The sequence below is a fragment of the Salminus brasiliensis genome, chromosome 23 (genome assembly GCF_030463535.1).
Source record: "Salminus brasiliensis chromosome 23, fSalBra1.hap2, whole genome shotgun sequence".
In the NCBI taxonomy this organism is placed as follows: Eukaryota; Metazoa; Chordata; class Actinopteri; order Characiformes; family Bryconidae; genus Salminus; species Salminus brasiliensis.
In genome coordinates this window covers 26,021,203-26,037,582 of record NC_132900.1, presented here as the reverse complement: position 1 = coordinate 26,037,582, position 16,380 = coordinate 26,021,203, and the positions used below count along the sequence as shown (strand labels likewise).

Below are 16,380 nucleotides of genomic sequence, written 5' to 3'. Positions count from 1 at the left end.
TGTTTAAGGTTCTTTGCCTATTTGAGGTTCTTAACCTGTTTGAGGTTCTTGGTTAAGAAAACCAGTGTGTTGCTTTGCCTGTTTAAGGTTTGTAGTCTGTTTGAGGTTCTTAACCTGTTTGAGGTTCTTTGCCTGTTTGAGGTTCTTTGCCTGTTTGATGCTCTTAGCCTGTTTAAGATTCTTAGCCTGTTTAAGGTTCTTGGTCAGGAAAACCAGTGTGTTGCTTAGCCTTTGCAGTGTGAAACTAGACTTCAGGTGTGGTCCAGACTTTGGTCCAGACTTTCAGGTGTGAAAACGCTCTAAATGTGTCATTTGCATGTGTGCTGTTTTCTGGTGCACGCCCGAGTTCGGGTGGAGGCACTGTATGTGGTGTTACCATCACGAATGGATATTTAGAGCTCATTTAGAAGCTCATGCTCTGTAGATCAACACTGTAGGTCACAAAAGGTGCGGAAAAGTTAACAGTTGACCGTGTGTGTGTGTGTGCAATTATGGTGTTCTGAAGAGACGCTCTCTGGACTCAGGATGTGCGGGGCTTGTGCCTGTCAGCTTCTCTGTTCCTCTAGCGGTACAGCGTTGGCTCCGGGCTCCAGCGTGGTCTTCCATTTGATAAATCTTCTCCTCTCGCTTTCCTCACTTTTCCGTTTCCACACACTTATCATGGGGAAGCACTTCTGCAGTTCGGTCACATAATGAATACAAATTAACTGCAGAATGACAGGAACTCAGGAACCGAGCCAAGACACATTAAGATGTGGTGCCTGACTCAATCTGAGAGTGTGTGTGTGCGCATATGTTTGTGCAGGCGAGTATTTGTGAATATGTGTGTACGTTGATCGTTTCTGTTGCTGCTGGACATAAATCACTTGTTTTTCTTTTTTAGTGTGAAGCAGATGACAAAGCTCGGCTGTAATTGACTTAAAGATGTGTTGACAGTTTCAGACGTGTATTTTGTGGGTAGTAAAACAGGGAGTAACCCTGCGGCGACAGGCTGCTGTACACTGCTGCCTCTGAAAGCTGGTGCTGCTGAATGCTGCTGCTGCTAAATGCTGCTGAATGCTGCTAAACATTGTTGCAGCAGAACACCGAAGCTGCAGAATGCTGCTGAATACTGCTGCTGCTGAATACTGTTTCCTCTGAATACTGCTGCTGCTGAATACTGCTGCTGCTGAATACTGTTTCCTCTGAATTCTGCTGCTGCTGAATACTGCTGCTGCTGAATACTGTTTCCTCTGAATACTGCTGCTGCTGAATGCTGTTTCCTCTGAATACTGCTGCTGCTGAATACTGTTTCCTCTGAATACTGCTGCTGCTGAATACTGTTTCCTCTGAATGCTGCTGCTGCTGAATGCTGTTTCCTCTGAATGCTGCTGCTGCTGAATACTGTTTCCTCTGAATACTGCTGCTGCTGAATGCTGTTTCCTCTGAATGCTGCTGCTGCTGAATACTGCTGCTGCTGAATGCTGTTTCCTCTGAATACTGCTGCTGCTGAATGCTGTTTCCTCTGAATACTGCTGCTGCTGAATGCTGTTTCCTCTGAATACTGCTGCTGCTGAATGCTGTTTCCTCTGAATACTGCTGCTGCTGAATACTGTTTCCTCTGAATACTGCTGCTGCTGAATACTGTTTCCTCTGAATACTGCTGCTGCTGAATACTGCTGCTGCTGAATACTGTTTCCTCTGAATACTGCTGCTGCTGAATACTGCTGCTGCTGAATACTTCTGCTGCTGAATGCTGTTTCCTCTGAATACTGCTGCTGCTGAATGCTGCTGCTAAACACTTTCCTCTGACTACTGCTGCTGCTGAATACTGTTTCCTCTGAATACTGCTGCTGCTGATCACTGCTGAACACTGTTTCCTCTGAATACTGCTGCTGCTGATCACTGCTGAACACTGTTTCCTCTAAATACTGCTGATGCTGAATGCTGCCGTGGCTGTACATCACAGCTGCTGAACGCTGCTGAATGCAGCTTCTGCTGAACACTGCTGCTAAATGCTCATATGGCTGAAAACTGCTGCTGAACATTGTTGTGACTGGATGCTGCTGAAGAATGGGGGTACTTATACAAAGATTAACAAGGGACTCACAAGGAACACCTGGGAATAACAAGGGGGCTTGGCTACAAAGGAGACACTGTTGGAAAACATTAATGGACAGGCGTGGCTAGGGCAGACAAGACACAAACAGAGCCATGTGCTTGGGAGCACATGGCTAAACCAAACAAAGGCAGACATGACAACAGGGGCAGGCATGTCACTTGGTATAACTTTTATTGCCTTAACATTCAGCGTCTATTGAACCTCTTATTAATAGTTAGGGTTGCAAAGGGGTAGAAAAATTCCAATAAATTTTCAGTAAATTATGAGTCTTTATGTATCTTTCCATGGGAACTTTGGTTCAGGAACTTATTATATTATTCTAGAATATAAACTTTCCATGGAAATTTTGGAAACTTTTTTGGAAATTATGGAAATGTGTTGGATTAATATTGAATCATTTAAAGTGTATATTATATACTATCATCAGTGTACCATTTTTTTGAAGGTATAACAATACAAATTTATTATGGGAATTAACTGGAATGAATGGGAATAAAATGGGAACATTCTAAGCTAAAGCTGAGAAAGTTACATATAGTAAGTTTCTCATCTGGGGAATGCCTGGGATAGAGGAGCAGCTTTGCTATTCAACTGTTTTGGTGTCATATCATATAATTATTTTAGCCAAGATTATGCTTCAGTATATTCTTTACCAAATATATATGTTTGTTTCTAACCTTTACTTTAAATATTCCCATTTTATTCCCATTAAATCCTGTTAATTCCTATAATTAGCCATTAATTTCTGTTACCCAACATTCCCTGAATATTGCAACCCTATTAATAGTAACACCATTATTCACTGTTTATTACAATTTATTGACCTTTTTAATGATTAATTGAGTAGTCAGATCTGAAAGCATATATCATACATAATTCGGACTTCACGATGCATATGTAGATATTATAATCTACTTTGAACTGGACAGTGGAAGAAAGCGGTCATTCTCTGTGCTCTCTGTTGCATGAACAGGATTTTGCCTTTTTATCGTTGACCTTTCCACACAATCCACAGAGTGCACAGCAGAGTAGCACCAGTGGAAAAATCTCTTATAATAAACATTTTCGGCATTTTCGTCTGTGTGTGTGTGTGTGTGTGTGTGTGTGTGTGTGTGTGTGTGTGTGTGGATCAGGCACAGGAAATGAATGTACGTTCTCTGCTCTTTCTCTCTCCCCATGTTTCTGCCCCATGAATCTCAGTGTGACTGTATTTTTATCCACATGGCATTTACTGCATTTAGACCCTACTCTGTGTCCAAAAGTATCCAGACACAGCTTATAAGTAGGGAGTTCAGCTACTTTAAAGGAATAGTTCGGCCAAAAATCTGATGAACATGCTTGCTCTCTGACCCCAGATGCAGCCAATGTTGAGTATCTAACATGTGCTTATTTTGATTACAACAGGAGATGCTAGGCTAACGGTGCTAACAAACACTGGGCTTGGACTGTCACCAGCTTCATCTCTGTATATAAATACACACCCAAAATCTTTGAGATTTTTTGCCGAACGGTTTCTTTGAGGTGTACTTATTGCTGACACAGGACAGAGTGAGTTACAAGCCAGGGGTCTGTAATGAATTCAATTCAGTGATGTTATGTTGTTGTCATTCTGTGTTTTAGATTAGAGGTCCTGTTCATGGTGGAAGTGCCCAGCCTGGTGTAGTGGAGCAGGGGGAACACCACTCTCTGGCCTCCCTGGAGTCTCTGGAGGCCATGTCTGAGGGAGAAGCCCCCGCTGCCTTCACAAGGGGCAGCCGCACCCGGGCCAGCCTTCCTGCGGTCAAATCCAGCAACCACACCAAGGACCGATCACTAGGTAACCCATCTGCTTCTGTCTAATCACACAAGCTGTTCCTACATATCTGAAGAGCTTCGTCCTGAGAAATCTTCACTCAGTCACTTAACATTTCTGGATTGACTGTGGTTGGTTGTTGTGGATCCCCATTCGCCAAGTAGTTTGTCAAAGGAACAGCTGAAAAAAACATGATCCATCACTGATGCCAGACGCATCCGATCAGCCAGGAAATGTTTGACATCTGATTGGAGATGCTAGGCCAACGCGGCTCACCAACACGGGACTAGGCTAGACTGTCACCAATCTCTTCTTGAGACCTGGGTGTGTATTTACAGAGATGGAATTGGGGACAGTCTAGGCCTATTTGGATAGGATTGGTTAAAAGGGAAGGCGGGGTAATGTAACTTTATTGTAGGACGTCTGTAGAATTTATGTCCCATTTGCTGGGGATACGAAATCATGCATAACTGACCGAGAGGGGACTGGCTAGGATATATGCACTGCCGTCACCTCTGAAAAAAAACACAGTGTATAATCCACTTATAGTAATAATAAAATTGATAATTGATCATTAATAAGATTGAAAATGTGCTACATGCTCATAACGTGTATGAAGCCTATAGGCTACACAACACAACAGCGTTAAAGCTGCCAGAAGCATCACCCCTCTGAGGAGACTTTAAGCTCGTCTTCTGGATTTGGATGTTGTATGTCCTACAGCACCTGAGATTTTCCACAGACCCGAGGTATCTGAAATGTATCTGGTGTCTTCCCGAGCGCCTCCATACTTGAGAAACAATGCGAAAACTCCTTTGCACAGGATTAACATAACCTATTATTTTTGTGGCACATTTTACAGAAGGTAAAAGACGCTGGAGGGCACAGTCTGTAAAGTATTGACTGACATGACGCTTTTTGTTGGGATTAAAAGATCGCTCCGTCCGAATGCACTGTGTCAGTCATTTTTACAGCCTGTGCGCTCCTGCTTCTGCCGGTAAAGATTCCAGCACCTTTTACCTACTGTAAAACGAGAGTATTCACATCCTGTGCAAATCGATATGTGGATAAATATTCCATCGTATCCTGTGGAAAAGAAGCTTTACACGGCTTTTCCCAAGTATGGAGACGCCTTGAGGAGGCATTTAGTTTCAGCATGTATGGCACAGATTCCTCAGGTCATTCAACCTCAGGTTTTGTACAGAAGGCACGGCGGTTCTGGCAGCTTTAGGCAAGTGATTGTGTAGCGCAGCCCATGGCCTACATACATATTATGAACATGTAACTGCTAAAATGACAGCATTATTATAAGTGGGGTATAAGATGGTTACCTTCATGATTGCATGATCATGAGTGCAAATCGCTCATAGATTTTACAAAAGTCCTGTGGTAAAAATCCGTTACTCCACCTCCCCATGTAAAACTATTCCTGTCCGAATAGGGCCTAAGTGCAATGTTAGCCTAGCATCTCCCATATGACATGGCTATTGCTTACATACATGCATAACTTTTGTTGATTCATAGATCAATCATGTAGATTTGATGAGTAAAAAGAAAGTCAAATTTTGTGAGTGTTAAAGTTGGTTCCTGTTTATCATGTTTGAATATTTGGGCATAAAAGGGTTAATTTAAATAATCAATGAATGTTATGAATCTAGACCACAAGCCAAAATAAGTTTACATTTAAAAACCACAGAATACGTTGAATTCTATGCATTGTTGAAACCGCTGAGAGCTGAGCATCCATCTTCAAATTACACCAAGATTACACAAGTGGCAATCATTAGGGGTCCAAGCACTGAGCGCTGTTCTGGAGCCGGTAGAGCACAAATGGTGGCCATTGTTTCAGCCTGGCCTTTTATTTAGTAGTAGATGTGGGGCCTTAACTGGAGATCCTTTCACATGACTCGAATTTTCATAGTTAATAAACTCAATGCACTAAATAAATCCACAGCATTGCTTAAAATATTGCTTACAACAGTATTGCTTAAAATGCCTGCAATTAAGCTCATGTTTCAAGAGCGTGGCATTTATTTAGATCCTTCCCATGTGAGATGTGTTACTTTAGTAGTCCGGCTGACCGGTACACAACTGACGCATATGTTATCCATTTGGAGCAGAGGCTTGGCATCGCTGGGATTTTGCTTCAGAACGTCAGGGGTTTAGTTGCGGCTGAAGGCGAGCCACTGAGATCCTGCTGAGGTTTCTCTAATGGACTGGCAATTCTGCGCACACATACACACACACACACACACACACACACACACACACACACACTTATATCACACACTGACCACTTAGTTTATACTGCCGTGAATAAAATGTGTCTTTAAATGGATAATCGCACACAGTAAACCCTGAGCTTGGTCCTTCTGAAGTCTCAGACTAAAAGAAGAACACATGTAGAGTGCCCAGTAGACTGGAATTTACATAAAAGTGGGGAATACAGCAAAAATAGGACGTCACAGTTCTTGAAGACATTGGGACTCTTTATCTTTTACTACTTTTTATTTATTTTATTTTATTTATATATATATATATATATATTACATGACCCATTTCCCATTTCACTCTTTATCAGTGACATCAGGGGTCTCAACCTGGGGGCAAAGGTGTGAAAAGTATTCACATTCATTCCTGAGGTAGAAGTGGAGATGCTAGGGTTAAAAAAAAAAACTTATTAAACTTATTAAACTTAACCTATAGAAGTTGAAGTATCAACTTAAGCTTTTTACTCAAAAGCAGGGGTCTATAGTGCCCTACCCCACCTCCCCAAAAACATTTTTCTAAAAGCCATAATGACTTTAATGTTGTATTAAAATGTTAATGTTGAAAATCAGCTGCATATGGCCAATGGAAATGAATGCATTTCATTAGTAATATCAAATATGAGAGGAATAGTTGCCCGTAAGTATTGTAATGGTGCCCGAGAGTCATAGTGAAAACAAATGGAAATGAAATAGGAGTAACAAGGCTATTTCTAAAAAGTAAGGAGTAGAAAGTACAGATAAATGGAAGGAGTAGACGTAAAAAGTCGGCTGAAAAATAATTACTCCAGTAAACTATAGATAACTAAAATTTCTACCTAATTAAGGTAACAACGTATTTGTACTTTGTTACTTGACACCTCTGCCTGGGGGATAGTCAGGCAGTATTCTTCAAGGAGGGTCCAGAGTTGTCAAAGTAAATATGTGGTATCTCCATGCAGGTGTGTTGTACCTTCAGTATGGAGAGGAGACTAGGCAGATTCTCATGCCCAATGAGGTGACGACTGTGGACACAGTCCGAGCTCTGTTCGTCAGTGCCTTTCCCCAGCAGCTCAACCTGAAGATGCTGGAGTCGCCCAGTGTGGCCATCTACATTAAAGACCATGCACGCAACGTCTACTACGAGCTCACAGACATCCGGTGGGTGTGTCTTATGTTTTGTTTTTTTTACCCAGTGTGTATGATAATTCATAACACATAAATCATAGCCCATAAGAACAGCCCCAGAACAGACCTAGGCATCACCTGTAATTCAGTTCCATTTATCGTCAGTTCATTCAGTTGTGAAAGCTCAACAAAAATAAACAAATTATGAAGAAGCGCGAGTGAGAAGGCAGAAATGAATCTAGCTAGGTGAGCTTTAGCTCATTAACTCTCATTGCCTCTCATTACTCAAGGGGCATTCAAACCTACAGATTTCATTCAGGGTCATTTTTGAAAAATTAATTTAAAAAAATGTAGCTTTACACTGAAGTGACTCTACATTGTAGCTTAGATGTTTTTCCCAACCTGCCACCTGTATTGAGTCTACATTGTGTCTCGGATGTTTCACAAGCCACCATGGGAGTGACCGTGTATTGCATCGCAGCTGGATTGGCTCAGATGTTTCACAGGCCAGCCGCCAGAGTGACTCCACATTGCTTTTTGGTAGTTTTGGTAGACTCTACATCACGACTTCAGTGTTTCCCAGGCCTGCTACTGGAGGGACTCTACATTGTGACTCGAATGTTTTCACAACCTGCAGTTGTAGTGACCCTACTTCGCAGTTTGGATGTTTTCCAGGCCTGTTGTCGGAGTCCCTCTATGCCGTGGTTTGGATGTTTCCGTGGCCTGCTATTGGAATGACTGTAGATTGCAACTTGAATGTTTCCAAAGCTCGTTGCTGGAGTGACTCTGCATCACAGCTGGGATGTTTCCTGGTCTGGCAATGTCTCTACATCGTGGCTCGGATTCCTCTCATCCCAATCACCAGAATGACTGTATTTCATGACTCTGAGGCCAGCTAAGTGATTTTACACCTTGGTCTGGAGAGGTTTTCCAACTGCCTGCTGGGAAACTATATGTGTGTGTATTTGCTATGGCTGTTTTGTGTTGATCGTGATGCTAGGCCATTTGTTTTATTGCCCATAGACTGGCATAGGGAACTGGCAGTGGATGAATAATTGTGCACAATTCCCAAATTCGAGGTTATCAATACCCTATTTTCTCATCTTCCGCAGTTGACTTGGCTTTGGAGAGCACAAAATTTGTAGCTGTGCAAAATGCAGTACTTGCAGTTCCTCAGCAGACGGGAAACGCCGTAAGCTTTTTCTGCTCGGTCGCACTCTGGAATATTTTGCTAATTTGTGCCCATCAGTCACTAATCAATGAAGCAAGTAATGCAGTGAAATTATGAACACAACAACCCCAGGCCTGATTAGCAAGGCCTTGCACATAGATTCGCGTGCATACTTGAGTCAGTATCAAAATATTGCAGGTTCTGTCTGTCGTACTCGGTTACTGTTAGTCCATGTCTTTGTTAGCCAGAACGCTAACTTGGCCAACAGCCAATGAAGGGAGAAGTTAGCACGATCTGATTGCACAATGCTAACTGCTAACTTTCACTCCAGATCAGCTTCACTAGCATGTTTGGCTGAAGGATTGTACATGTGTGTGTGTGTGTGTGTGAGTGCGTGCCTACTGCTGGGTGTTTCCCTGATACACACCCTCCACCATACTGGCCCCTGCGGCTCACACACACGAGTCAACAGGAAAGCATGGGGAGTGTGATCCATCACGCCAACGTGTGTGTGTGGGAGGGTGTGTATGTATGTTTTTACATGGGAGCTGGGAGCTCAAGTTAGAAAGTTATGGGGAACTAACTTGTGTTAACGTGCCCCATGACCTGTCTGTCAAATTAAGATGCTGTTATTTCTGCTTGGATTTGACAAGCGTAAACATTTGAGCATTCGGACAAATTGCAAATCAAAGTCGAATATGAATTACAGATGTGCAGATATTCAAAAAGAGGCATTTAAAAAGGAAGAGGGTAGATTTCATGTGGAATGAGTAGTAGAGGCTTCGTCAGGTGAGCTAATGAGCTAACGCTAATCAATATGATATTGGATGCTGAGGATCATGACTCTTCGACTCTTCAGCTAGAGCAGTTTACCACCTAGCTGACATCAGCTAGAGCAGTATAACATCCAGCTAATATCAGCTAGAGCAGTTTAACATCTAGCTGATATCAGCTAGAGCAGTTTACCACCTAGCCGACATCAGCTAGAGCAGTTTACCACCTAGCCGACATCAGCTAGAGCAGTTTAACATCTAGCCGACATCAGCTAGAGCAGTTTAACCTCTAGCCGACATCAGTTAGAGCAGTTTAACCTCTAGCCGACATCAGCTAGAGCAGTTTAACATCTAGCTGACATCAGCTAGAGCAGTTTAACATCTAGCTTATATCAGATAGAGCAGTTTAACCTCTAGCCGACATCAGCTAGAGCAGTTTAACATCTAGCCGACATCAACTAGAGCAGTTTAACCTCTAGCCGACTTCAGCTAGAACAGTTTAACATCTAGCTGACATCAGATAGAGCAGTTTAACCTCTATCTTAAATCTGCTAGAGCAGTTTAACATCAAGCTAACGTCCACTTTTTTTAGGCAGTTAACCGTTAACCTATGACTCAAGTACCTGTGCACATTCCTACTATCATTAATGGTCTCCAAACCTTTTGTAAACCTTTAAAAAAAGTTTAAAGTCATATTTCTGAGCCGGGTTTCACACACAGTGAGCCCATGAAAAGATGCCGCAGGGTACCTGTCCCATAATTCATGTTGCACTTGTTAACCTCCAGCTCATGTTGTGTTTACAGAAACATTACACCCCACTCCTGCCTGAAGCTCTACCACAAGGACCCCACCCAGGCCTTCAATCACACCTCCAGAAGCAACAACGGAGACGCCAGGGTGAGTGAAGGACCCCTAACAATAACTGCACCAGATGTTCCAGTTCTGCATAATAGTTCTGCAAATGCATGAGATTTACACAGTCGTGAAGCCCCCCCTCCCCCCTTTTAATTAGCCAATTCATATAGTGTCTGAAGAGGCTTCTTTAGTTTTGGACTGGAGCTAGGAGGCCAATGTAGATAATAAGCAATGCAAGCTTATACCCCACCAATTAGCAAGGTATTAGCTAACTGCATGCCTCAGTCATTATACACTTTCCTTAAACTGCGTGAAGGTGTTTAGCATCTCTAATAGACTTGCTTAGTTGGTTTCCGACGCAAAACTATAGACACCAAACATGTCTCGGCTGATCGGCTATATTTTGGGTGAAGGACAATCGTGTACTTTTCGCTGAGCTACTGCCTGAGAGTCTGACTGTAGCAGCTGATGCAGGTGTTGTTTTGGGCTAAACATTTGCATTTTTGAGGGCAGGCCCAGTCCGTGTATACTGGTTGTGTACTGTATGCGTAACTATGCGTGTGGGCCAGGTTCGTTCTTATAATCATACGAGCACATATATCACATATGATTAATCTGACAGTGTTTGACATACAGCTGTCTATAAAAATGTACATATAGCCAGTCAGACTCCAGACGTCTAGACAGTGGACAGCTGTTTTAGATGTAGCGTAGCTGCCGCTCATCTCGCCACATTTTTGCGAAGCGTGTACGTTAAAATGTCTTTACATCTACAAAAAGAAATGAAAAAGAGATTGTATGTCCCATACTTGCTCTTAGTCTAAATACACTGCTGGTGTTATACCTCATTACCATTTACATCGACTGGACTGCTTGATTATAGCTCCTACTTGTGGTGCTGATCTCCCCATAGACCCAAACTCTCCACATACAGAACAAGAGGGTTGTGTTTCTTATGGCTGTTAAACATTTCAGGAATGTGAATATGGGCTTTGATGTACAAATAGATGGGTAACTAGTAGTGTTGCACCGATACTGATACCGTATCGGTATTGGCACCGATATCAGCACTTATGCAGAGTATCAAAATCAGCAGTAGACAGCATCGATACATGAAGCTTACTGACGCCCTACAATTTTATTTTATTTATTTGTACATAGAACATTTTTGTTTACAGACTTTGTTATGAAACCAAACATTTAAACAACCAATAAAAACAGTCATAAACAGTTATTACCAGTAAACAGACATTTAATGGAACTTTTGCAAGTGGAACACTATAGATATCAGGATTGATTAAATCTATCGAGTATTTAAGTTAGAGTTGGCATCCATATCGGCATCGCAGATATTTGAAAATCTGGTATCGGTGCATCCCTAGTAACTTGGTGTATTTTGGCATATTTTGGCTTCTGTAGTATTATGTAAATGAGGAGACTGATCACTGCTTGAAATATGAGACTTCCCGCAACTCGTAACCGTCAACATGGCTTCTGTCCACTGATAAATACCCGCCCTCCAGCGAAAAGAGCCAGTCGGCTTGCTGGTTACGCTGCAAGCAGAGGAGGGTGGAAGATATTGTGGTGCTAGTGGTGAAGACCCTCGTTGTGGAGATCTGCGTAAGTCAGCAGCTTTATTGAGCCAAACACTACAAACTATTCATGAGGTCAGTTGTCTAGTCCCTGTAGAGAAGTATTGCCAATAGAATAGGACTCTCTCAAGCTTATAACCATTATTAGCACCTATTGGACACTATAAACCTCCCCAGCATTGAGCTGTGGAGAATTGGAACAGTGTTCTCTGGAATGATGGATGGTGCTCTATCCAATACGTTTGGGATAAGTTGGGGTGGTCATCATTCAAAATCCTGACCTCACTAACACTTTTATCTCAATCAAATCCTCACAGCAATGCTCCAAAATCTAGCAGAAACCAGAATACACTCTTTCATTGCCCTTGATTTTGGAAGAAACAATGAATGAGCAGGTGTCTCAGTACTTTTGTCCGTATAGTGTAAATATTAAACACATTTAGCACCATGCTGGGTGTAGAGTAATAGCTTCTTTCATGTTAGCTACATTAGCTTCGTAAGTCCAGTGCAAAACAACAGACAAGCTTTCCTGGCGAATTGACTACCGTCTATCGTCTGGGCTTTCCAACTGGTAGAGAGAGTGTTCAGTGTTATGCTCGTTTGACCCATCCCTGTCCCTTTAAATAGCATACAATATGATCTTGAGCTCAGACTGTAGCGGGAACTGGTGAAATGTTAGTAGGTGCTGGTGCTTCTCAAGTGAATGCAGTTCAGCAGGCCAGACAGTGGCATCACTTTGGCCCCATAAAACTCCTATTAGCATCTGGAGTTCAGTAGCACTCGTAATTGTTACCAGCTTCACAGCTGGTCCAATGAAACCCATCTGCACAGATGTCTTATGGGTTGTTTAAAGTCTGCTGGCTGTGAATTCACCATGCAGTCTAGTGAAACAGCTAACATTCTTCTTCCATTAAAAGAACCCATATCTTGAGAAACCAGATTCCTAGAAAACCCAGTGTTCACTTCCCAGTTCATACAAGCTTCATAAACAGGCCATTTGGATGTATTGGTTTTGTGATGTGCCAAAGCCAGCAAATATACACACATTTTTACATTTAATATACTGTACATTTAGCCTAGTGCACTTTAGCCCCACCCATTCACACTGAAGTTAAAATGAGTGTTTCAGCCCAGACTGCTTATTGAATGTGGAGCAGTACAGGACATGAGAACAGAGGTCATTTGCATATATCAGCCTTAAAGGCCCGGTAACAAGTACAGTGCCTATCTACTACGTATCTACTACCTATGATGTTTTCCCCTTCTGTTGCTTTTATAAATGTAATCATGGGTAATATTATTTAGCTTTTCAGATATAATTATATTTAATCATAATTAAGTATATATAATGTAGCCTCCTTTTAAAGTGGCTTTCTTAATCCGCCAGAGGTCCAGGCCGTTAGTGCTAGTAGTCTCACAGTTAGTGTAATGGAGATCACCTGAGTGCGGTGAATGTGTCCCAAAGTATTTGTATTAAAAAGACACCTGTGTGACTGGTTAATCAGTTTATTCCTGGCTACAAATACAGCATGAAGATTCAAGAACAACAGAAAAGATTATTGAAGAGTATAAATCAGTGGATGGATACAAAAAATTCCAGGTTAAGTTAAATCCATCATATTCATACCCAACAATTTAGTGAATTTGTGCTAAAAAAAAAGCCAAATTAATTAACAATGATTCCATTTATAAATGCAATAAAAGGGGAAACATTGAATCCTTTTTATAGACACTATACAGCCTTATTAACTGTACATAGCATTAGGGAAACTGTAGAGTAATAACTTTTAACTGTTATAATTGGTACATAAAACTGGTTATAAGTTATAAGCAGACCTTGGGAAAGAAATAAATAACATGGAAGACAAATGTCGGATATTGTCCCTTGTATTATTACAGTAGAAATCCTAAATCAATAAATAAGAAATAAGTGCATACCTTCATTTTCAATAGCTTGGAATTGATGTTTTCAGTAGTATTAAATCAATCTGTTATAATATGTAAAAAGAAAAGGCTGTAAATATTTGTGCGTGACCAGAATGATGTTGATGCAGAGTGTTTAAATAAATCAATATACAGTGATGAACAGAGCATACTGTTAATCATCTAATTTCTAATGTTCTAAAATACTATTTTAAATAAATTTAATTAAATAGAAAATAAAATGTAGATTAAATATAATTAAAAAATATATTGACATTTAATGTTGAATTCTACATTATTCTATATTCTATATTATTAATATTGTATGTGATTTCAGACTTTTTCAGACACAGACTGTAAATCTGTGTAATAAACAGCAGTGAGTGACTGTGTGTGTCTGTGTGTGTGTTTGTAAACACTGAGTTCTGGAGCAGTAGATAGTTATTTGAGATGTGCTGTGTGTCCGTCTGGGGTGGGGTGTTGGATCACATTGGGAGGAGTGGGCCAGTGAGCCACAGGGGGATTCAGGCTCGAGTCCCAAACCACAGCTGAAATTCCTGCAGCGGGCGTGGGGCTGAGTGAGTGAGTGAGTGAGTAAGTGTGTGTGTGTTTGTTTGTGAGGCTGCTCAGGAAAATACACTGTGTACTAGAATGGTAAATAGGGTCTCTGATTGAATTCGGGGGCAAAATGCCCTGATCTGGACTTCCCTATTATACAGTTTTAGAATAACTCACAACACTGTTCATCATTCTGGATGCATCCCTCATCTCTTAAATTTCATTCACAGCTTCCTACAGTCCTACTGATTATTAGACACTTGTGAAATTGTGTAGGAATAACATATTACAATAATTGTAAACACAATATTAGCTTTTAATCAAATACCAACAAATTGCACCATTTAAAGAACCCTTTGAGGCACCTGGTGCGTGGGTGGCAGGCATATATTAGGCCAGTAGATGCAAATAAAATACAACGTGAATTGTATTAAAACTCTTAAGGTTCTGTATGTGGGCCCAAACTTGAATTAATTATATTTGTAGCTGCATGTATACCTATATAAAATAAGTGGGACCATTTATATATAAAAAAATAATTTGACTACATATACTTATAATACGTACAATGACCGAAAACCTGTTGAACCAAAGCACATTTTTAATAGACCCATAGAAGCCTATGGGCAAATGCATGCTTTCTGTACTTTTACTAAGAACAAGGAAACATGGCAACATTGCTGTCCATGCCAACTGACTGTGTGCTACATAAGTGGTGGTTGGAGGTCCAGATGGAAAATTTCGACGTAGTCCTTTAATCCTACACTTCAGGACAAAATGAGAAAACATGGCTTCCATTTGCAGAAGGAATGCACAATGGAAAAATGTGAACTAACTCATTCCAGATGATTGGATTCCTAGAATTCATTCCTTGCAGAATGGCTAGAAAGTACAATTTTTAGCTTTAAGTGTAAACTTAAAATGTCTTGGTCTGGACTGATGTGATCCACTTTCATGCTGAAATGGTTCGTCCAGAAGCCTGGAGACTCCATATGTTCCCAATTCCGCCCAAATGTGTTTCTAAACTATTAGCGGTACACCTGCTCCAGAGCCGCCACCAGACATAAACCACTGTACAGCACCTTGTCATCACTTATCAACCTTGTGTCAACCCGTAACGCGCCCATCTTCCCCACAGAAACAACAGACCCGGGCCGCATGTACTGCATGTATTGCATTCCCTGAGCAAGCGGGAGATGAGTGCTCAGATAGGGGCGCGATAAACAAACCCATGTGCCAATCAGGACGCGCTAATGTGTGAGAAGGCAAACATGTGCTAGCTCGCTTGTTAGCATTACACACCTGTTCGCTGGTCTTTTAAAGGACCCATTGTCTGGGGCGCTTGTGCTTTACACTGTGTTTGCCCGTCTTTTGGCAGGTTATCTGTGGGTTAAACCTCTTAAAAGGTTTAATGAGGCGTTTACAGTATAAACTCAGTTTATAAGCAGGGAGCTCTGTCTTGTGTGGAGAGAGCGTGCTAAAAGGCTGGGCTACGGACTCATGGCTGTGTCTTTTCTACCATGTTACTAGTAACTTCAGTGTGTTTGTGTTTCTGGTTCACTCCTAAGAAAACCACCAAAGTTCCAACAGAGGGCTTTATGTGCTCCCAGAAAGAAGACACCGGCAGTATTTCGCCGTGGAGTTTCTAAGCTAATGTGTACTGCACCTGTTCAAACATGCCTCCCCCTCGAGCTGGATGGGTAATCCTACTGAAGGCGTCTGTCTATCCAGAAACACACCACATCCACCCCCCCCCCCCCCCCAAAGCCTTGGTATCAAATATTAAAGACATAATACATCTAGAAATGCTCATAATTAGCAATAGCCATGTCATCTGCATAATGCGTACCAGCCTGTGCTAGCTTTAGTTCCCTCGAACTAGGACTACATCTGCACTACAACTGCATATTACAACTTAGAAAGCTGGGGTCAGAGCTGGGGTCAGCCATGCTATGGTGCCCATGAAGCGGAAAGGGATAAGGGCCTTGCTCAGGGGCCCAATAGTGGCAGCTTAGCAGACATGGGTATTGATAATCCAGATGTGCAACCACTAAGCCACCACCATGCAGCACCATGGTCCAAACGGTGGTCCATACTTCTAAACAACACCAAATGGACAAAAGTATTGGGACAGCTGCTCATTCATTGATTCGTCTGAAAAAAAAAAAAGATTTACGCTGCTTTTGTTGGAGTAACTGTTTCTATTGTCCAGGGAAGAAGAAGGCTTTCTACTAGATTGT

General features: G+C 41.6%; 1 protein-coding gene across 2 annotated transcripts in view; it reads left to right on the top strand.

Annotated features, from left to right (window-relative positions):
- The window catches only part of LOC140545825 (sickle tail protein homolog), a 48,804-nt gene that overhangs the window by 12,891 nt on the left and 19,533 nt on the right, over positions 1-16,380 (top strand). For both annotated transcript variants that reach the window (XM_072668815.1, XM_072668814.1), the window contains exons 2-4: positions 3,722-3,917; positions 7,102-7,300; positions 10,016-10,109. In XM_072668815.1, coding sequence (XP_072524916.1) covers positions 3,722-3,917; positions 7,102-7,300; positions 10,016-10,109 — 489 coding nt within the window. The remainder of the gene's footprint in view (positions 1-3,721; positions 3,918-7,101; positions 7,301-10,015; positions 10,110-16,380) is intronic.